Source organism: Oncorhynchus mykiss, chromosome 1 (assembly GCF_013265735.2).
Source record: "Oncorhynchus mykiss isolate Arlee chromosome 1, USDA_OmykA_1.1, whole genome shotgun sequence".
Lineage (NCBI taxonomy): Eukaryota > Metazoa > Chordata > Actinopteri > Salmoniformes > Salmonidae > Oncorhynchus > Oncorhynchus mykiss.
In genome coordinates this window covers 90,841,008-90,864,627 of record NC_048565.1, presented here as the reverse complement: position 1 = coordinate 90,864,627, position 23,620 = coordinate 90,841,008, and the positions used below count along the sequence as shown (strand labels likewise).

Below are 23,620 nucleotides of genomic sequence, written 5' to 3'. Positions count from 1 at the left end.
AGTTAAAGTAAGGTATTTTTTTATGGTATGAAAAAATCTGTTTTCTGAGAAATAAGTCCACAGTCACAAAGGAAGTGTATGTAGGCCGACATGTTTTTAATCAATGCTCAACATTGCACCATGAAAATCATATTTTATGAAACACAGGAAATTGACAAGACTTTGGTCTTGTTTATTCAGATTCTTTTCCCTGTAAGAAGAAAGAAATAACAGAATGGATCAGTATTAATAATGAACATGATAAATATATCAACACTTGGTAATAACAGAATGGATCAGTATTAATAATGAACATGATAATTATATCAACACTTGGTAATAACAGAATGGATCAGTATTAATAATGAACATGATAATTATATCAACACTTGGTAATAACAGAATGGATCAGTATTAATAATGAACATGATAATTATATCAACACTTGGTAATAACAGAATGGATCAGTATTAATAATGAACATGATAATTATATCAACACTTGGTAATAACAGAATGGATCAGTATTAATAATGAACATGATAATTATATCAACACTTGGTAATAACAGAATGGATCAGTATTAATAATGAACATGATAAATATATCAACACTTGGTAATAACAGAATGGATCAGTATTAATAATGAACATGATAAATATATCAACACTTGGTAATAACAGAATGGATCAGTATTAATAATGAACATGATAATTATATCAACACTTGGTAATAACAGAATGGATCAGTATTAATAATGAACATGATAATTATATCAACACTTGGTAATAACAGAATGGATCAGTATTAATAATGAACATGATAATTATATCAACACTTGGTAATAACAGAATGGATCAGTATTAATAATGAACATGATAAATATATCAACACTTGGTAATAACAGAATGGATCAGTATTAATAATGAACATGATAAATATATCAACACTTGGTAATAACAGAATGGATCAGTATTAATAATGAACATGATAAATATATCAACACTTGGTAATAACAGAATGCATCAAGTATTTAAGACTACTCAGCTTGAAATTTTATCTCATATCTTAAATACATTTGAGTGATTGTTAAACATCAGTATTGACCTCTGTGAAGAATGAATCATAGGTGGTGTTGATGTGGTCATGTTTGAACATGAGTCAGGTGTAGGTTTAGCAGCACTTCTATACCTTTCCAGAGTCACGGGTCTTGGCTCTGAGCTTGTTGACCTGAGTCTCAGCGATGTCAGCACGCTCCTCAGCCTCTTCCAGCTCATTCTGAACCTTCCGGAACTTAGACATGTGCTGGTTGGATGCTTCCTCCTGGGTGAGGAAAAGAGACGAGAGCATAACATCAGTATTGAAAGTTTGGAGCTTCAGGTACCAAATTAATATATATTTTAAAAATGTATTTTAACGTTTTTTTTAATTGACATATTTAGGATAGCATTGTACAGTATATATGGGGAGATAGATGATACAGAAGAGAAAGTGATTGGTGGAACAGAGGATCAATCTGCTGCTTCCAGGGCCATGTGATCCAGGAGAGTCAGCACCACCTCTCTACTTTAAAATGTTACACATAGGAAGAGTCACTGTGCGTACATTTCTTCAGCAATTACTTGCACTATCAACTGAGTGATGTTGACGGTTGTGCAGTAACAACACTTCAACTAAACTGACTAAACTTTTGTAATGTCTACTAGGGAATGTAACCTTTCAGAGTATTTAACTAAGTCTGTGACTCACCGCTTCCTCAGCCTGCCTCTTGTAGGCCTTCACTTTCATCTGCAGCTTATCTACCAGGTCCTGAAGTCTGGCAACGTTCTTCTTATCCTCCTCAGTCTGTGGGAGAAGTTACAAGAATCACTAGTCCATAGTTTAACACACAAACCAGTGTGCTTTAGTGTGTGAAGAATGCACTTTCTCTTACCTGGTAAGTGAGCTCCTTGACTCTGCGCTCATACTTGCGGACTCCCTTGACCGCGTCTACACCTCTTCTCTGCTCGGCCTCCACCTCAGTCTCGAGCTCACGCACCTTTGTGGACGAAATAAACGTCGGCATTTATGTGAGGTGGTGAAGTCAGACATAACAAATCTTTGTAAAACAGGAATGTTCTTCAGCTAGTCGAGGAGGCACAAGTGTTCCTATGTACTTTTACGATTTTAATTAAAGGGGTCTATAATAAAAATAAAAATACATTTCATTATGTAGGTGGGTTATTGAGAGAACTCATCAATACACAATAGCCCTGTGGATAACATAACTGATTTGGCAGGCGAAAACCTGGGAAGAATCCATTCAGGAAGTATTTTTTTGGTTGGTTTTGTAGTTTTCTATACAATGCCATTACAGTATCCATTGACTTAGGACTCAATTTGCACTAGATGTCAACAGTCTTTAGAAATGGTTTCAGGCTTGGATTACTGAAGAAAACGAGCAAACAAAACTGAGGTTTTTGGATATAAAGACACTTTATCGAACAAAAGGAACATTTATTTAGTAAAGTAATTTCTTCTGAGTGCCACCATATGAAGATCATCAAAGGTAAGGGATTAATTTTATCTCTATTTCTGAGTTATGTAATGCTTCTGCTTGGCTGGTTACTGTTTGTAATAATTTGTCAACTGGGATATGTTCTCAAATAATTGTAAGGTATGCTTTCGTCGTAAAGCATTTTAAAAATCTGACACCGTGGTTGGATTCACAAGAAGTTAATATTTAAACCTATGTAAAATATGTTTTGTTTTCTGAATTTTTATAATGAGTATTGCTGTATTTAAATTTGGCGCTCTGCAACCTCACTGGATGTTGGCTAGATGGGACGCTAGCTTCCCACATACCCTAGAGAGGTTAAATCATTCAACAACTTTTATTAATGCAATTGCAGACAGAAGTTGTCAACAGGAACATAGCATGCATGTTTCCGAGTAAGTTCTGCAAAATACTCAAGGGTCCAAGATATTTTATAAAACCTGAAGTCCAGCCTTAGTGATGTCACTGCCTATGTCATTACCTTCTACTCATGAGACCAAGCCAATGCATCCACAGCTACACAAACAAAGCGTTTCAGTGTTATCTTAAAGCTTAGCAGTAATTGTCCACACCCCAATTTGATTTATAATGGAATGTTTGACTAGTCTCTTAACTCTTACACTCCCTGGGGAGTTCTGTGTCTCTGCATCTCTTTTATATTTTAGGCTCTTCTCACAGACAGCCTGAACTCACACATTTCTCAGACAGTTTCTTTATAAGAGGCAGAGACTAGAAATGTACTGTGGAACAATATTAAACCTCATAATGTATATTGTTAATCTGTAGCCTAGGACCCTATAAATGTAAGGAGGGAGGGGGTATTGTAAACCTCTCCTCTTTAATTAGTACAACATAAGCATAATCAATTATTATAATATATCAAACATTTGGTACAGCCCCTATCATAACCACTAGGTGAACCCCTGACATTCTCAAACCTTACTGCTGAAAGACTTTAGCTTTTAAGAGTTAATTACTCAAAATTGTAATAATAAAACTTATAAAATGTATTTAAACACATCTTCAGAGGGCACTTAATAAACATGTATTTTCCTACAAAATACCCAGAATGCCATATTCAAATCTTACCAAAAGTAGATTTCTTTGTGTGAGAAAATATAAATGTTCGCCAAAGTGAGGCATTTTCCCCCAACATACCTTATTTTTATATGATCAAATACATTTCCAGCAATCTGTTTTTCCATCCACCCTGCTGTTAACTCACCCTGGACTCCAGTTTCTGGAGCTGCTTCTTGCCTCCCTTCATGGCCAGATTCTCAGCCTCATCCAGACGGTGCTGCAGGTCCTTGACTGTGACCTCCAGGTTCTTCTTCATCCTCTCCAGGTGAGAGCTGGTGTCCTGCTCCTTCTTCAGCTCCTCAGCCATCATGGCCGCCTGGAATGGTAGTTAGTTTCATTTATGCACCAACTGGCACCAATCATAAAGCTCCTTTGGGATCTTTGGTGTGGTTAAACCAGCCCAGCGACTGCTGGCCCTTGGGGACAAATCAAGTTGATGTAATTCAAGGACTCACGTCAGTGATGGCCTTCTTGGCCTTCTCCTCTGCATTCCTGGCCTCCTGGACGATGTCGTCCACCTCTCCCTGCACCTGAACCAGGTCAGTCTCCAGCTTCTTCTTGGTGTTCGCAAGGCTGGTGTTCTGAAGGAGGAAACAAGGCGATTTGTTTGATTCTCAAGAGAACTTACACAAGGCTGAAATTATGAAAATCTAAAAGCAAGCACTGTTGAATTCTATGTGTGTGTAAACAGTTTGCTTGGTTGAGTTTCATTAGAAATGGCTTTTGACCCGTACCTGGGAGTGCAGCAGTCCGACACGCTCGCTGGCGTCCACCAGCTCAGTCTCAGCCACTTTGCGGCCTCTCTCTGTCTGCTCCAGAGCAACTCTCAGCTCCTCGATTTCTGCCGCCATCAGACCGTTTCTGCGCTCCACCATGGCTGCCTGCTCCTTCATATCCTCTGCGGCGCGGACGGCATCATCAAGGTGCAATTGGGCATCCTGGGGATCACAATAAATTAGGAATTGTGGAAGTCGGGCAATACAATCGGTGAGAGAAATGTTAATGGGTAAAAATGTCCCTAATATCCCTACCTTTCTACACTCCTAGAATTAGTGGTGAGTAGAGGAACCCTGGAGATTCTCAAGGAACCCCTAGAGTTCCTCAAGGAACCATTGCTAGTCAATGGTTCATATTTTCACATTTGGTTAGTTGATGTGGTTCTTGGGTAAACCTTTAATTGTTAAATGTAGCAAGGGTTCATGGAGGATCCCTGGAGTCGAGGCATGGCTTAGTCGGGGCATGGCTTTAAGATAGATATTTTTTGGGCCGACCGTTAGAGTAAATTTAATTCCTGTTCATCTGTTCTGTTGTATTGTCATCACATGTTCAGGTTGAACACTGACAGTTTTGTTGCTTCAATGAGGCCAGTGGAGGTGTATGAATTCTTCAAAAGCAAATCCCAAAGTTGGAATATTTACAACGTTCTTATTGTATGTAATCAGCAATTAAAAATGATTATATTAGAAAACTCAATATGCAAAAATATTGAAGGAACATTTCAATTTGCAGTATACTAACTTAACATGATGAACAGGAATAACATTTATGCTAATGCTTGACAAAAAAATAACCCTCCAATAAGCAGAGGTGTGGACTCGAGTCACATGTCTTGGATTCGAGTGACAAATATGATGACTTGCAACTCAACTTTGACTTTAACACCATGACTTGTGACTTAACTTGGACTTGAGCCTTTTGACTCAAAGAGCACATTATGACTTGTTTAGGACTCGAAACTCAAGACTTGAAACTTGTCGGTCTTGACTTGAGACTTGACTCGGACTTGCCTGTCTTGACTTGGGATTTGAGTACTAAGACTTGAGACTTACTTGTGACTTGTAAAACAATGACTTGGTCCCACCTCTGCCAATAAGCCACATCTCCAATCTGATAGAATGACACCTCCATAATATATTATATATTATTATTATTATTATTATATTATTATATTATATTATTATATATTATATTATTATATATATATTATATATTATTGAAAAGGTTCAACATTTAACCCCTCCCATCACAAAAAAGATAACAGTTTGAAACTTTACACAGAGGTCAAAGGTCCATTTCAGAGGGGTTCCTCTTGGAACCTTTTTCAACTGGGAAGATTCTGCCGGTGCGGCAACCCAAAACGTTCTTCCAGGCCCCTTTACTTCAAAGAGTGTACAGTACAATAGTCCAGTCTATTACATTCCTCTGATCTATTATTTTCTACTGATTCACAAACAAATCCCTCCCCATGTTCAGGTTGTTGAGCCTGATGTCCAAGTCCCTTTACCTTGAACTGTCCCTGGACGTTCCTCAGCTGTTTCTGGGCCTCAGCGGCCTGCCTGTTGGCGTGGCTCAGCTGGATCTCCATCTCATTCAGGTCTCCCTCCATCTTCTTCTTCACCCTCAGGGCGTCATTCCTGCTCCTGACCTCAGAGTCCAGGGTGCTCTGCATGGAGTCAACCACCCTCTGGCTGTTCCTCTTGATCTGCTCCATCTCCTCGTCCTTCTCAGCGATCTTCCTGTCCACCTCACCCTTGATCTGATTCAGCTCCAGCTGCACACGCAGAATCTTGGATTCCTCGTGCTCCAATGTGCCCTGGACAATGAGAAGCAGTCAAGCGAATTGTGCTCAATATATTAGCATGTGTATTTCACAAAGAATTAAATACTGTGTATATGATGACAATATAAACCAATACGTGAAGCACTGGATTGTAGTTGGTATAGGCAAGTGTAACACTGCTATTCCAATCAAACAGCTGTAGTTTGTACCTCAGCCTCCTCCAGAGCGGTCTGGATCTCAGACTTCTCTGTCTCCACGGTCTTCTTGGCCTTCTCCAGCTCATGGATGCTCTTGCCAGTCTCTCCGATCTGCTCAGTCAGGTCAGAGATCTCCTCTGCACACACAAACACAGAAGCTGTTTAGACTTGGGAGACTTTCAGAGGATTTCACCAATGCACTGAAGTTTATATTGAATCCTAATAACAGATAATTAATTATGAGCACTTCATACTGTCCTGCAAATCTAATTGCCACCCCACATCATTGGGTTGTTCAAAGGAATACCAATTACAAGTTCCAAAAAATATATATATTTTAAAATGTATATAAAAATTCTGAGATTGTGTAATAGCAATTTGATATAATGTTGATGATTCCAGTCGATTCCATTTTCAAACACTGGTCAAATATCATGCAAAAATAACTGCTGTCAAATGCTCACGTTGCAGGTTCTTGTTCTCTCTCTTCAGAGTCTCCAGATGATCCAGAGCCTCCTCGTAGGAGTTCTTCATCTTGAAGAGTTCAGTGCTCATTGAGCGAGCCTCCTTCTGAGCTCCTTCCAGCTCAGCCTGGCCCTCCTCATACTTCTGCTTCCACTCTGCCAGAACCTGGGGAAATCCATGGGACTTTCATTACAACTCATTGAAAGAGAGTTTTCAATCGGAAATATGCTAAAATTATACTGCAACTGATCAAATAGCAGACAGAAAATATCACCCTAGAGAGCGGTTTATAAATGTTCACCTTGTCAAAGTTCCTCTGCTTCTTGTCAAGGTTAGCGGCCATGGCGTTGGCTCTCTCAACGTCAATCATGAGGTCCTCCACCTCTCCCTGCAGTCTCTGCTTGGTCTTCTCCAGGGAGGCACACTTTGAGTTGGTCGCCTCAATGGTCTCCTCAGCCTCCTGCAGACGCTGGGCCAGCTTCTTCCTGTTGGACAACAGCGGGTGGTGTCATGGTGAGTAACTTGTTGTGAAACAAATACTGCACTACATATTGAAGTAACATTTTCTCAGATCCCCAACCAGCCTCACCATCCACAGCCTTTATTTTAGTCTTTACTATTGAGAGCAACTCACTTGGCCTCCTCCAGCTCCTCTGTGCGTTGGATGGCATCAGTTTCATACTTAGTCCTCCACTGAGCCACCTCACTGTTGGCCTTGGACATGCCGCGCTGCAGCTCTGCCTTGGCCTCCTGCTCCTCCTCAAACTGCTCTCTCAGGAGATCACAGTCATGGCGGGCAGACTGGACACCATGGGCCAGTGCGTTTTTAGCCTGAGAGATAAAGAAAGACAAAGAGAGATTAGAGAGGGAGAGTAAAACAGATGACAGTAGAAGTCTCTGAGGGAGGTGTAGAAACAGTCTATGTGTAGATAAAGCTCTAAACTGTGCCTTACCTTGACCTCCTCCTCAATCAGTCTCTTCAGCTCCTCCACCTGCTGGGTGAAGGCCTGTTTGCCTCTGGTCAGCTGAGACACCAGGGCTTCCTTCTCCTCCAGCTGGCGACCAAACTCACCTGCAGGGAAAGAGGAACATCTTGTTATGGGGACTCTGTTCTCGAAGATTGACATTTTATTTTCAGGAATCGTAGTGCAGAAACTGTGTGGACTGAATTTACAGCCCCCAACACATGTTATTGTGTACTACTGAGGTGAACTATATTGGTTTGTTGTTCATTGTTGGAGGTACCATTTTCTGTCAGGAGTCTGGCCCTCTGTCCGCTGATGTCGTTGACCTGACGAGCATTCTCATCATTCTTAGTCTTGAGCTCGCTCAGCTGGTCCTCAAGAGTACGGCACATCTTCTCCAGATTGCCCTGTTAGTGAAACATATGGGACTGTCAACTTCAGTTTATTGAATGGTAATTTAGCTGACCATCCTCAACACTGCTTGACCAAAACATCACTACTCACCTTAGTCTTGGCGACAGCCTCCATGTTGCTGGAGAGGTCATCAATCTCCATCTTGTACTCGCTCTTCTCCTTCTCCAGCTTCTGCTTGACGCGCTGCAGGTTGTCGATCTGCTCCCCGAGCTCAGCCACACTGTCGGCCTGCTTCTTGCGCAGAGCGGCGGCTGTGGCCTCATGCTGCAGGGTGGACTCTTCAAGATCACGACGCAGCTTCTGGAACTCAGCCTCGCGCTTTTTGTTCATCTCAATCTGAGCAGCAGTGGCGCCTCCGGCCTCCTCCAGTCTCTCGCTGATCTCCTCAAGTTCCCTGGAGAGATCGGCCCTCTGCTTCTCAACCTTGGCCCTGGCAGCACGCTCAGCCTCAATTTCCTCCTCCAGCTCCTCAATACGGGCCTAGAAAAAGGGTCAGGGGCAGGGGGAATGAACACTACAATACAGTTGAAACAATTGAACCTCACTACATAATAATAGCATGTACTGTATATTTAGCATAAATGTGTTTATACATAGCCAGCAACACTAACATATTTACTATATTCATTAGACAGTGGCCCATGCAGGAACCAAACTAACAACGGTAAGAAGCAACATCTTTGCATAGATTAGAAGCACCCGCAAGAAGCACCATCTTCCATCTTACTGAGCCATCAGAATCCACCAGGAAGAATGTGTGCTAGTGTAACGGATGTAAAACGGCTAGCTAGTTAGCGGTGGTGCGCGCTAAATATCGTTTCAATCTGTGACTTCACTTGCTCTGAGACCTTGAAGTAGTTGTTCCCCTTGCTCTGCAAGGGCCGTGGCTTTTGTGGAGCGATGGGTAACGATGCTTCGTGGGTGACTGTTGTTGATGTGTGCAGAGGGTCCCTGGTTCGCGCCCGGGTATGGGAGAGGGGACGGTCTAAAGTTATACTGTTACACTACCAGAAGAAATGCATTGGTTATTTTCCTGTACTGGAGCTTAGATCCTGTACTGTACCTGGAGTTCCTTGATCTTCTTCTGCAGCTGAGCTCCCAGAGACTGCTCATCCTCTATCTTGCTGAGGAGCTGGGTGGTCTCAAACTCCTTCCTAACAAACACAAACACGTTGATTGTAAAGTTGGATTAGGTTAGACAGTGTAAAAGGAGCCTAAGCTACCATTCACTTTGCTTTTAAGAATCACATACAAAGACTATTTCATGATTACAAGAATGAGCCAAGAAGAACCATTATGTTGATCAAGAAGGCAGGGAATACTGTAGTCATTTATTTGTGTTTACTTCTTGATTTTCTCATCAGACTGCTGCTTGTCATTCTCCAGGTCCATTATGGACTCCTGGGCCAGTTTCAGATCTCCCTCCAGCTTTCTCTTGGCTCTCTCAAGGTCCATACGGAGCTTCTTCTCTTGCTCCAGAGAACCCTCAAGCTACAAGATATAAACAGACATGTGTTGGTCAAATCTAAACAACTGTAGATAAAATCATCCTGCATACTATCAAGGCCAGAATGTCAAACTCCACTCACGTCGTCCACTTGCTGTTCCAGCTTGGTCTTGGCCTTGGTCAGAGTGTTGACTTTGTCCTCCTCTGCCTGCAGGTCGTCCAGTGTCTGCTGGTGGGCCTCTTGGAGGGCTTTCTTCTCCTTGGTCAGCTTGGCAACACTCTCATCCACAGACGCCATCTCCTCTGTCAGGTTTTTAACCTGAAAACGGCCACAACAAACGTAGTTTTTGGTTAATTCACCATAAGTGAAGTAGCAGTAACAAGTGGGTAGCAGAACATGCAATGAATATTTTGTTTTCTACCTTTATTTAACTCGGCAAGTCAGTTAATAAGAAATTCTTATTTACAATGACAGCCTAGGAACAGTGGGTTAACTGCCTTGTTCAGGGAAAGAATGACAGATTTTTTACCTTGTCAGCTCTGGGATTCGATCTTGCTAACTTTCAATTACTAGTCCAACACTCTTAACCACTTGACTACCTGCCACCCCAGGTATACTCCCATGTGGGGAGTACACCATATTACACTATTTTGTGTCTTAATTTTTACTGCACTCACAAAAAGACTTGACTTCCATTTCTGTTTTGAGTTCATCATTCTTTGGATTATTGTTTGGTTAGACTGTCTACAAGACCTTGTTTTCAGTGGCGTGCTTCTCCTTCTCCACTTTGGCCAAGGTGAGCTCCAGGTCATCAATGTCCTTCTTCAGCTCAGAGCACTCGTCCTCCAGCTTCCTCTTCTTGGCAGTCAACTCAGCATTCATCTCCTCCTCATCCTCCAGCCTCTCAGTCGTCTCTTTGAGTTTGGCCTCCAGCTGGATCTTGCTCTTGATGAGCCCCTCACACCTTTCCTCAGCATCGTTCAGATTCTCTGAATCCTGGTTTCAGAACAAGAGAAAAAAACTGTGTTTTCACTTTGTGTATCAACATTTAGACCTTATTTAGTCAAATAATTCAGAGCAAATCAATTAAATGTTTTAAATATAAATATATACCATGGGCATTTTCTTGAGTTAGCCACATAGCGATTGTGTTAGTATCTGTGTACTTGTGTGTCTAAATGTGCTCTGATGAGGGTTGTTGCTCACTCACAGATGCGACTTGAAGCGCCAGGTCATTCTTCTCCTGCACCATGGCCACCATCTTCTCCTCCAACTCCTTCTTCTTGGCCAGAGCCTTGGCCAAGTCCGACGTCATCTTCTCATAGTTCTCCTTCATGTTGGCCAGCTCCTTCTCAGTCTCAGCGCTCTGCAGCAGGGGCTTGATCTTGAAGTACAACTTCATCCATGGCCAGGTTTTCACATTCATGAATGAACGGATGTTGTACTGGATGGTGAAGACGGAATCTCTGGTCCACAGAAAGGATAGAGTGACATGGTGAGTGACATGGTGAGTGATATGGTGAGTGACATGGTGAGTGACATGTTTAAAGATTATTAGGAAAATGATGATTAAATGACTGAACAATATTCTCATTTTAAATAGAACTGTAACAAAGTAAACTTATATTCTGTTTTATTATATCTGATTAACAATATGAGTTCATAAGAAGGGATTGTGTGACACAAACAAGGAGTAATTAAAGTTAATGAACACCATTCCAACTAGGAAGAAAGGAATGGGTTGTGGATTAAGTAAACAGATAAGGTTAACCTATGGTTGAACCAAAGAAATGAGCTCTGGTGTGTTTTAGATAAGGCAGTGAGTGCATTCCTAGGTTTTCTGTTAGTTAGAACTGTCAGCTAAGTGGTGATCGATAATGGTGAGGAGTCAAAAGTTAATTCAGTTGTGTTGTGTGTCCTGTGTATGTGCTAGGGGGATCAGAATTAACTTTGAATGAACTTTTAAAGTTCCCTTTGTCTCGGTCGAGAGGAGGAGATTAATTTTAGAAAAAATGAAATGACGTCATGTTATTGTATATAAACTGTTGCTCGTGGTAACGTGGCAGCGCCCTCCGAGAATATATTCTGTTACCTATTATTGATAAGACTGGTCTCCGTCTATTTTATGCAAACAAGAACCTTACAAATTCTCATTAAAATAGATTAAGGGAATTCAATTAATGAAAACACATTGGAATAATTAAATTACAGTAACAAAGATCTCCTCCAGTTTTAAAGAGGAGGACTTTAAAACTACATTCTGGGATTTGAAGAATAACAAAACAGGGACCCTGACATGTTTTGTATACAGCTGAGGAATGGGGATAGGGAAATGAAACCCCTCTTAAATGTATAGATAGCGCTACATAGGGAATGACTGACAAGTAACCCTAAGATCATGAGGAATTTCATATTATTCCAGAGAAAATGGGTAAAAATCACTTATTTAAATAACAATTGAACTGCTTGCTAAATCCCAACCTGCTGCTTTAATAGAATATTATAACATGTGCTTTCTCATCCTGAACAACTCACAGCATATTCAGTACACGATCATTATACATTACATGCAGGTGTTTGACAGAATTCTTTGCCAAGATGTCTACTCTTCCTCACCTCCTCTCCATCATCTTGGTGAACTCTCTCCTCATGAGGAATCCACGGCTGAGAGCCTGGACCATGCCGACCAGAGAGGCCAGCTTCTCATCTCTCATCTCCTCCAGGACACCCAGCAGACCGGCTTTGAAGAACACCTGACACAGGTTGACATGGTCAATTATGGAACCAGTCAGGTGGAAAGAGATAGAAAGTGTTTTAGCTGTTGTTTTTATTTCTTTACTTAACTTTTCTTCACCTCATACATTTTTTTTATATAGAAATTTGTTTTTACTTGGGGGTATTTGACTGACCTTGGTGTGTCCAAACTTGTAGTCCTCGTGATTCACATCAATGGACCCAAGCAGCTTCTCAGAAGCCTTCTTGTTGTCCATGAACTGGCCCTCGGGGATGACACTGGCATTCAGTACTTTGTACCTGAATCAGGAGAAATGTCAAGATGTAATAGGTTGGTTATATTACGTAAAATAATAAGGCTATTCTGATGTTGAGAAAACCCTTAGAGATCATATTTCTGTGTGTGCGCGCTCGTGCGTGCGTGTACCTCTGCTTGAAGTCAGCATAGATGATTCTACTGGGGAAGCCCTTCCTGCAGATCCTGATACCCTCCAGAACACCATTACACCTGAGCTGGTGGATAACCAGGAAGTTCTCCATCAGACCTGGAAACACAAACCAAGTCTCTTTAAATACTCATAAACAGGTTATAGACTGGTTTGTTAGTGTTACTGACTCTGTACTGACAAGATGTCATATTTAACTCAACCTCTATTGTACCTGGAGTCTTTGACTCGTTGGGGATCAGGCAGCGTACAAAGTGAGGATGAGTGCTCCTCAAGTTGGTCATCAGCTTGCCCAAGTTCTCCTGTAAGAGGGTTACAAACCATGTTCTCAGAAATAATTTCTGATAATCACTACAGCTGAATATCCACATTTTAAAAGCTCACCCTGAACTGGGAGGACACAGTCTGCATGGAACCACCCTTCTTCTTGCCTCCTTTCTTGGTTGTATCTGTTATAAATGAGAGAATCTCATGTTAATTTCACATTTATCTTAATGCAAGTGCTGCCAATGAGATTGTGTAAAATAACACCTGTTGAATGAGTAAATTAACCCAGTAAATCACCCTGACAAATTGTGATACATTTAAAGCACTAATCAGCAGTTGAAACAATAACAAAATATGCTCCCTGCCCCTGTTTCGATAAAAAACTGAGAGATATGAATGGAGAAACATAACCACTCAAATTTATAGACAGATCTATGCATTAAAGGACTGACCATCCATGATATCAAAATGATAGTATGAATAATGTTTTGAGGCTGTAAAGTGCATGTTTCCCTTTACTTTCCTTACAAACATTAAAACAAGCTCATATTTTGGGTTCTGATGGGGTACGACAGGCGAACTAAGCCGATGTTCTTTAAGAAAAAATGTTCAAGAATGAATGGGTACATATCTTTTAACCTCTAACCTCTACATCCACGAATGGATGTAGCAACTGCAGACTGAGCCTTTAAAGAATATGGGACTGATTTGTAACTAGTTCTTCATGAAATATTTTGATGTTCTGCTAATCTTACCCTCAGGTGGGGCAGCGACATACAGGGTCGCCATCAGTTTGACTGAAGACTTCCCGTACAGCTGAAGAACTGAGTCGTTCAGGGGGTCCTTGTTCTTGTCCAGCCAGCCAGTGATGTTGTAGTCCACTGTGCCGGCATAGTGCACCAGGGAGAAGTGGGCCTCTGCCTTGCCTTTGGCTGGCTTGGGCTTCTCAAATGCCTTGTTTTTGCCAAGATGCTGGTCATACAGCTTGTTCTTGAAGGAAGTGTCTGAAGCCTTGGGGAACATGCACTCCTCTTCAAGGATGGAGAAGATGCCCAATGGCTTTACGAAAAGAGATGTACATCAAATTAGTGATATTTACATTTAGGATCACATTTGTTCTTTTAGCAATTATGCTATTATGAGAGTATCTTCATTTAGGGGCACAATAGGAAACATATTGAGTTCTCAACAGTCGTACCATGTGATAATATCTCCATATGAGCTTTGCTGTTGAGGTCCATTATAATCCTGACAGACAGCTTACCTTCTCAATAAGCTCAATGCAGGCAGCCAAGTCCATGCCGAAGTCAATGAAGGCCCAGACGATTCCCTCCTTCTTGTACTCCTCTTGTTCCAGGACAAACATGGTGTGGTTGAAAAACTGTTGCAGTTTCTCATTGGTGAAGTTGATGCACAGCTGCTCCATGCTGTTGTACTGTTAATGGAATTTCAGAAGTGATCATTTCATCATCATACAAGTCTGTAATCCCTCTCAATCACAACTAATTGTCTTGTTCTGGTCTCAGACTCACGTCAAAGATCTCAAACCCGGCAATGTCGAGCACACCGATGTAGAACTGCCTTGGATTCTTGGTGTCCAACATCTCGTTGATACGGATGACCATCCACAAGAACATCCTCTCATAGATGGACTTGGCCAGAGCCGAGACTGAGTTATTAACCTGCAATGATAATACCTCAAATGAATACATGAGATATTGACCATGTCTAGTAACAAGGTGAAAAGAGCTCGGGGAAAACATCACCACTATTCAAAACAAGCAATTCACTCATCACCAAAAGATGTATGGTGCTCAGAAAATGGTAGATGCTGTGTTTGGCCGCCTTACCTGAGGCACAGTCTGTCCCTTGGTCACATACTCGTTGCCGACCTTCACTTTGGGGTAGCACAAAGCCTTCAGCATCTCAGCTGAGTTCAGGCCCAGCAGGTAGCCGATTTTATCAGCCACTGGAGAGAGAACCAACAACAACAGACTCAGAAACACAAGATCACTTGTTTCTTTTCGGACAAGTTTTTTGTGGGTCTAGGTTTTGATTTGAACCCACATTCATAATTTTAAATCATTTCTGGAGGTTGTAAATTGGGCTCCATAAATGATCTCCTGCCAGACTTTGAGGAGGCTCTGTCTATCTTACATATTGTATATCTATGAGTGGGACTGGGAATGGGACTAATGCTTTACATATTGTATATCTATGAGTGGGACTCACCCTCTGTGCCGTCTGGCTCGGCCTGCTCCTCACGCTGCTTCTGCTTGAATTTCAAGTTGCCATGGTGCAGTACAGCTCCTGTCAGCTTGTAGATGCTGATCTTCTCATCATTAGTGAAGCCCAGGATTGTAATGGCATCCTGGCATTAGACAGGAAGTACAACGGTGATGAACTCAACGGTAGTTTTCTCACATACAGTACACTACAGTTCTGTTTTCTCACCAGAACAAATGGGATGGACATTTGACTGGCTTCTCAGATCCACGTGATTACACTTGACCAACACTGGTAGATGACATCACAAGATACATTTGACACAGTTCCACAGGGACTTAGTGACACTCTCTTGTGGATGTCTTACATGTACAGTATGGGCCTCAAGGTGAAGTGTGAAGGCATGAAGAGTTCCTTGAGTTAGTTTAGTTAGGCACATGCCTAACTAACTGTCATCGGACTTTCATAATTCCTATATGTGTTCATTAATTAAATTCACTTAGTCTATTTTAGGAGAATTTGTAAGATTCTTATTTGCATAAAATAGACTGAGACCAGTCTTATCAAAATTAGAAAAATATTATTTATTCTCGGAGCGAGCTGCCATGAAACCACGAACAACAGGTTATGTACAAAATATGACGTCATAGGTTATAAAATGTCCTTCCTCCTATCGACCAGGACAAAACAGGTTCAAAAGTTTATTCCAACCCCCTAGCTTTGCTCGCTCACTCCAGACACACACTTATCAAGATTCACTTCTGCAATCTTCACCTTCATCCATCACTATTTAGAAAACAGTTCCAGATGATGGAAAACCCAGGAAAACACTGCTGCCTTATCTGAACATCCCAGAGCTAAGTTGAGTCGGTTCAACCACACGTTAACGATCCTTTCTGCTTACTTAAAAACCCACAATCCATTTCCTCCCCAACCTGGTTGGAATGGTGTTTATTATGTTTAATTACCCCCTGTTTCATGCTACACAATCCCTTCCTTATGAATTAACATTATTGATCAGATATAATAAAACAGAGTATAGTTTAATTAGTTATAGTTCTATTTAAAATGTAGTTATTGTTTAGTTATTATTCATAAAATTCCTAACACTAACTCAAGGCATTTAGAATCAAACAAACAAATACATGAAAATTCCCAGCAGCCACCAGGTTGGAATTGCACAGTGCATTCAGTGTGTATGGTGGTCCTACCCATTCCATATATAGAATATGATGAACCCTTTGTTTGACTCACGTCTGTGGCATCCAGCTCTTCCTTGTCGTTGATGCTGGCCACAGTGATCTGACCCTGACTGCACATGGGGAAGTCGTAGGGGTTGGTGGTGATGAGTGACATTTCTATGGACAACAGAGGATGTCTTGTCAGTTAAATCTCTTAGAATTGTACTGTCCTACCTTTACAGTATCTCTCCTTTACTCAATAGATGGACTCAATGATGTAGTATAAAATAAATATTATCAACTGAGACTCGTGGACTAGTGCATCACAGTCCATTACTTGATAGATATTTCCCAAAGACCTGACCCATATCTAGATGCCTTGTTACCATGGATGTACTCATTGTAATAGTATTTATAATGGAGGTAGGAAACATTCCCCCTGAACCCCTACTTTGCCTCACCAATAATGTCAGGTTTGTGATTGGTCATCATCTGGAAGAAGATGTGGTAACCTCTCTCATCGGGAAGCTGGAAGGACACTCTGGACTTCTCTAGAAGGTCTGAGAGAGAGAGAGAGAGAGAGAGAGAGAGAGAGCGAGAGAGAAGAGTGAAGAGTGAAGAGTGAAGAGTGAAGAGTGAAGAGTGAAGAGTGAAGAGAGGAGAGAGAAGAGAGAAGAGAGGAGAGAGGAGAGAGGAGAGAGAAGAGGGAGAGAGAGAGAGCATTGGATAAAGCTTATCTCCCCAAAAAGTCTGTGTGAATTTAGTAAAGATTTGAGAAACAATGAAAATCAACTCACAGGTCTCAATGTCAGCTTTAGCCAGTTTGCTACCTTGGAAGTGAATCCTGATGAATTTACCCTAAAGTAGAGCATGGGGGTTAGAAAGAGGTTAACTAAATACATCTAGCATTTTACTTTCATAGACCCCTTTAAATGTTACAGTTTGTTGGACATCTATTGATACAACAGAAGGGAAATACTGAAATACATTTGTCCAATATTAGATCACTTTCCCAGTGTGCCCTTCATACTTACGAAGCGAGACGAGTTGTCGTTCCTCACTGTCTTGGCATTACCGTAAGCCTCCAGCAGAGGGTTAGCAGCAATGATCTGATCCTCAAGAGACCCCTGATTGAGACAAACACAAGTTGCTCAGAAACTGGTAAAGTTAGTTATTCTCGATTGCTTGATCACAGCCCACCAAACTGAAATGTCTTACAAAGGTTCAACATACCTGCATTTTGCCTGGTTCTGCTTCCTTCTTGGCACCAGACACTGCAATGGTGGCAAAGTACTGGATGACACGCTTGGTGTTGACAGTCTTTCCTGCACCGGATTCTCCGCTGGTTAATATGACAGAAAAACAGGGGTTTTAGTCACATGTTTGAATGTCAGATCGTCTTACACTAATAAATAACATTGAAAAATACACTGTTGACGTATTTTAATTCATAAGTAAATCATTAACAAATATCCCCGCTCATCGACTCATTCCTATGCGTAGCCTAATCCATTCATAATGTAATATATCACACCCAAGTGACACAACATAATGCAGTAGAAACATTTTCTCAAGTGAGATTTTAGTAAACAACTTACGTAATCAGGACGGACTGGTTCTCCTGGTCTGCAACAAAACAACATATTGATTATCATACTCAAGCAACATTATGGGGACATTATTGAATTCATAGCATCATCATGGATTTAAATTAGGAACCTTTTCCATTCAAGGCCAGTCAAATCAGATGTTACCAGCAAACTGTTCTAACGTAGTCTTCTAGTCAGCAGATACATCCCTAAAACATATTTTAACTTCCATCCATCCTTCCATTAGAGCTCATACCAATCTGCATGAACTGAAAGGCGTTGTCAGAGACGGAGAAGATATGGGGTGGAGCCTCCATCCTCTTCTTCCCTCTGTAGGCGTTAACAACCTCCATGTCATACACAGGAAGCCACTTGTAGGGGTTCACTGTGGCACAGAACAGCCCAGAGTAGGTCTGGATGAACGAGAATAAATTCAATTAGGGGATTAGAACAATCAGATTGACGTTTACCTGGATTTATGTGAGGATGTGGGTGTACTATGGTATAGTAATGTAGGTCTACTGTATTTGGTCTGTTTTGGTTTCTACCATGACTTTATGTGTAGTACTGTATGTGTGTGTATGTTTAGACAGGTATCTTACATAGATCATCCATGCTGCATAACGCTCTTTGAGGTTATACAACACAGAGGCTTCATTCAGGTAGGTCATCATGGCCATGTCCTCAATCTTGTCGTACTTAGGGGGGTTCATCTGGTAGACGTCTGCATCTTTGAACACTTTTCCTTCCTGAAACAGTCAGAAATCTAGATTATACACAGATCAAACTGGGCAGGACTGAATTCTGTTTGCTCATTAAATACAAGTTCAATCTTTAAAAAAAAATCATGTTTAACTGCAAACCTCAATCTAATCCAACTACTTTGTCATCAGCCACTGACACACATGGTGATTCTTAACTAGTCAGTACAGAACATGTCATGCTATTTTTAAATATGTTTTTCAAGGTTATATTCTACTGCTGTTATTGATTTCATTTGGTCTATTGGCATGTTTTGATTATTGTGATATTAATTTCAAGACAGAGTAATTTGAATACTTTTCAAATCAGGCTTACCTCCTTAGTGCCGTCCGGATGCGCGACTGTCACAGTACACTTTCCTTCAGCCCTGGCAGTGACCAAACCCTTAAGGTAAAGCTCCTTGGTGTCTGCGACATAGCAGGCGTTCTTTGAATCAAAGGGTGCGGTTTGTGCCTCCATCCTCTCCTTCTCAGGCTTACGGAGGTATATGGCAGCCTTGCCGTAGATTTGCATCTCCGCGTCCGTACTCATGGTGACGGATCACTAGGAAAGAGGCGAAACAAGAAACATGATTGACTCTGTGGTGCTTCCTCCACAGTCAACAGAGTTGTGAGGGGTTTCTCTAACTGAACATTTGTCACTTTTCTTTTGAAGACTCAAAATATCTCACCTTCTTTTTCCCCTTCTACAGATGAATTTGTACTTCTTGGAGAACCCTGGGAAACATTAGGTTGTGAATACGCACAAGTCTAAAGCATTATCATTTAGCCCCCCGAAGAGGTAGAAACCATTTAGAACTGTATAATTCAACCCAATCATGACAACCTTGTCCAATTAAACTACAGGTGCAACTGGTGACTTCCATTTTCCTGGTGACAACTCACTTAACTACACATTCTGTCAAGAATTCAAACAAATACCCCTGAAAACCCAGTTACATTATAAACCAACCCGTCCATTTATAAACAGCAGGAGAACCACTTTTGACAGTAAATAAAAGCTAAAAAAGTTTAAAGTAAAACACATTTAAAGTATAAACATTTTAAATGAATGTCAGTTGATTGTATATATTGTACATATTGTATAATCTGACAATGCAGAGATAATGTAAATGACTAAATGCAGAAGTCAACTGAAACAGTGCATTTAGCCACTGCCTCACATGCTGAGTGCTAAGATGACACAAATGTAAACATGTGAGGAGGTGGAGAGAGTCTTACCACAGAGGAAGAAGGTGTCTGACTTATGGATGCTGGGGTCTCAGCCTGCTTATATCTGGTTGAAACTGACAACCAGGCAAAAGTTAATTATGGACCACTCTGGTAAAGGACATGGATTGACTGAGAGCCCTCTGTGTTTCTGTGTCTCACTAGCGCCACCAACTCCCAGGAGCGCCACACTCCCATTACATTACTTTTTAATGCAATAGTTGGTTTTAAATTGAGTTGAGTTTACATCAATAAAAGATGTCATTAATAATAATTATGACCGTATCAAAAGTTTGCGATATCAGATTGACTCCAATGTTTCTACCATAGCGCCTCAAATACTGTAATGGAGTTCCTGTTAACCCAATACCACTAAAAACATTTCAGAATAATCTGACCTTATTTCATTACATTTTAGTTACGTTCATCTTCATCAACAACTTAATGTGTTTTTAAACCGATTGTTTTATACTTTGCTTTCAAACAAATCTGAATCTGTCTCCTCAGTCACCACATACTTGTGATCTATCATATTAAATGCATATTTAAAAGCTATAAAAGTGTTAAATCAACGGTGTAGTTATTTATCTACAGTATGATCTATTGAAGATGCTGCAGGAGCTTTTAATCGTCTCACATGTCAGTTGTCTAAAACGGTCCAGGAGGATTCTTAAGGCTTACATAACATCAGTACAGTATTTAAATCATCTTATCCACTCATGTTTCTGACAGCCATGTCGCTGCCTCAAACTTTTATTACACTCTGAGGGAAACCGTTTAGCAGCTGGCTTCTATAAAACTGCTTTAAAATGACTATATAGTTACAATAGAGTAACAGATTCCTTTCCATTTCCATTACATTTGAATTAATCCTTTACAATACAGTTTTAATATCTTTTTAATATATTTCTAACAGACAGCTCTAGCAAATCAATTTGTATTGGTCATATACTGTACACGTGTTTAGCAGATGGGGTTAGCAGATGGTGTTGTTGCTGGTGTGGCGAAATGCTTGTGCTTCTAGTTCCGACAGTGCAACAATATCTAACAAGTAATATCTAACAATTTCACAACTTATACCTCAATGCAACTTGTGAAGGAGACATCATCAGCAGAGGCATTGCTTTAAATCATGTTTAGTACATGTGTTTGTTCAAGGTCTTCTTTATGGACAGGCATTTCACATTCTTCGAACTCTATCAAATCTTTTGTGTTTCAAAACCTCTGCATTTAATAGTCGTTTAAATGTTATTTGTGTCTAATAGGGTTCCAGCTATATTAATGCTCAATAGGGTGAATCCGTACATAACGTTCAGACAGAAATGTATTGTGTAGAATAGATATGACTGTCTGTCAGGTAGAATAGAGAATCATGTCAGCTCTATTCAATACATTTCTATCAGCAACGTTCAGAACATTTCACCTGAATACCTCCTGTTTGTTCTGTGAGCAGTGTCCACCCAGCACATCAGTACAAGAAGCCCCATAGAGGGGAGCTGCTGGATGCACTAGTTGAGCAGATGCCACTGTTATTAGACACAAGATATTTACTTGGCGTGTTTGTGGGTGGAGGGAACATCAACACCATGCAGACTAAGAGTTTATGACATTCAAAGTTATTTTAATGTGCAAAGATCTGGCATGATATTCGACCTGTGTTTTGGTATCCGAGGGACATAGTGCTGGTGTGGAATAAGAGCCTGCACACCATGTGGATGGGGTCTGTCCAGAACAGGAGTTTCTGGCTTCTGACACACTGTTAACTGGCAGATGTCATTAAACCTTTGAGTAAACTGACATAATAAAACTGTCATTGTACATAGTTAACATATTTTGGCCGGACCTTGGGGGGATCGGACAGTAACTCTTGATCCAAGACATTTTAATGGTGCTTTCAACGACTTAGGCTCGCAAAGTAGTTTAATCACCACAGACAGGAGTTTGCCTGAGACAACTGAGACACTCAAGAGGCTCTGGCACTTTTAACATGATTCAGTCCATTAAAATGTCAGAGTCAAAATGTACATCTGGATATGACATGTCACATGCTGTGGCATGGATCCACAGAACAACCAAGCTGGATTCCTTCAGTTCTTATTCAGATCTCAATTATCTCATATATGACATGTCACATGCTGTGGCATGGATCCACAGAACAACCAAGCAGGATTCGATTCCTTCAGCTCTTATTCAGATCTCAATTATCTCACTGTCCATCTATTATGGTGGCCAACGTCATCAATGTCAGGACCTCGTGATCGACCAATAAGGTCTAAATAATGTGCTGTTCTGTACCGGATCTCTCTGTGGTCCACATTACAGGTTATGAGGTATTTTCTGCACGCAGTGTGAAGTCAATGGAGGGGTAAATGTAATATTCAACTCAGACATTTACAAGGAGAAACACATGGATCAATTAGCCGTTGTGTTTTTCTATCAAGCTTTACAGATCTTTAGACAAACTTACAACATGTTACAAGAAGTAGTCCACATGATGACCCCCCCCTGTCAGTGAACTTCTCCAGCCAACGGCCACGTTCCCGAAACTGGGTGTCAGAATTACATGCAGACTAAAGTTGTTTTGGAATGTTACCCGCTGACATAGAAATGTCAAAGTATCAAACCCCAACTGCTGAGCTGTTGTTGACACTCCAATTTCATCCCATACAGTCGATAGCAGAGTTGCAAGAAGTACAGTCTACCAAATCAACAGATGAGTTACGAGCCCAATATGGCCATGTTCAGTGTCAGAAATACATCCAGCTTCCACAGCAATCTCTAAGGTAATTTAGCGTTGCTTCGTTGCTTTGTTGGCAGATCTGCTGCTATTTGAGCCGTGTTCCAGAGGATACGGCCTCCTTCTTTATGGACTGCCTTATTTTTAGACTCACCAACTTGTTCATGGAATTAGGATCAGTCCACACCGTCCCCTCTCTCATCCTCCCAGAGCAGGCCAACCTGTACACAGACACAGGGGAAATACTGCCCATTTAATGGTAAAACCCTGTCCGACTCTAACATCTAGCACCTGGAAATAATCACAGTAGGTGACGCATGTCACACAGAGAACATACATACAACTGGGAATCCCACACACATAAGAGTCTGGGGGAGCAGGGGACTCGTCCTAACCAAGCCTTTAGTAGAGTCTGGGGGAGCAGGGGACTCGTCCTAGCCAAGCCTTTAGTAGAGTCTGGGGGAGCAGGGGACTCGTCCTAGCCAAGCCTTTAGTAGAGTCTGGGGGAGCAGGGGACTCGTCCTAGCCAAGCCTTTAGTAGAGTCTGGGGGAGCAGGGGACTCGTCCTAGCCTAGCCTTTAGAAGAGTCTGGGGGAGCAGGGGACTCGTCCTAGCCAAGCCTTTAGTAGAGTCTGGGGGAGCAGGGGACTCGTCCTAGCCTAGCCTTTAGTAGAGTCTGGGGGAGCAGGGGACTCGTCCTAGCCAAGCCTTTAGTAGAATCTGGGGGAGCAGGGGACTCGTCCTAGCCAAGCCTTTAGTAGAATCTGGGGGAGCAGGGGACTCGTCCTAGCCAAGCCTTTAGTAGAATCTGGGGGAGCAGGGGACTCG

General features: G+C 41.3%; 1 protein-coding gene across 1 annotated transcript; it reads right to left on the bottom strand.

Moving 5' to 3' along the window:
• Positions 1–75: 75 nt before the first annotated feature.
• LOC110518968 (myosin heavy chain, fast skeletal muscle-like) lies at positions 76–20,115 on the bottom strand. Its single transcript, XM_036988600.1, has 41 exons — positions 20,068–20,115; positions 19,518–19,563; positions 19,163–19,390; positions 18,688–18,834; positions 18,342–18,498; positions 18,095–18,122; positions 17,730–17,838; positions 17,531–17,623; positions 17,294–17,354; positions 16,958–17,056; positions 16,570–16,673; positions 15,322–15,460; positions 14,940–15,058; positions 14,622–14,771; positions 14,354–14,524; positions 13,845–14,148; positions 13,207–13,271; positions 13,037–13,124; positions 12,804–12,921; positions 12,553–12,676; positions 12,260–12,396; positions 10,854–11,109; positions 10,397–10,639; positions 9,785–9,961; positions 9,541–9,686; positions 9,259–9,349; positions 8,286–8,675; positions 8,062–8,188; positions 7,770–7,888; positions 7,451–7,647; positions 7,118–7,301; positions 6,816–6,981; positions 6,364–6,488; positions 5,879–6,187; positions 4,329–4,532; positions 4,050–4,175; positions 3,740–3,910; positions 1,912–2,016; positions 1,728–1,823; positions 1,170–1,301; positions 76–190 (listed from the first exon to the last, which is right to left on the bottom strand). Exons 3-41 carry the CDS (start codon positions 19,376–19,378, stop codon positions 173–175), a joined length of 5,811 nt encoding a protein of 1,936 aa, XP_036844495.1. The 5' UTR covers positions 19,379–19,390; positions 19,518–19,563; positions 20,068–20,115; the 3' UTR covers positions 76–172.
• Between the last annotated feature and the right edge of the window lie 3,505 nt (positions 20,116–23,620).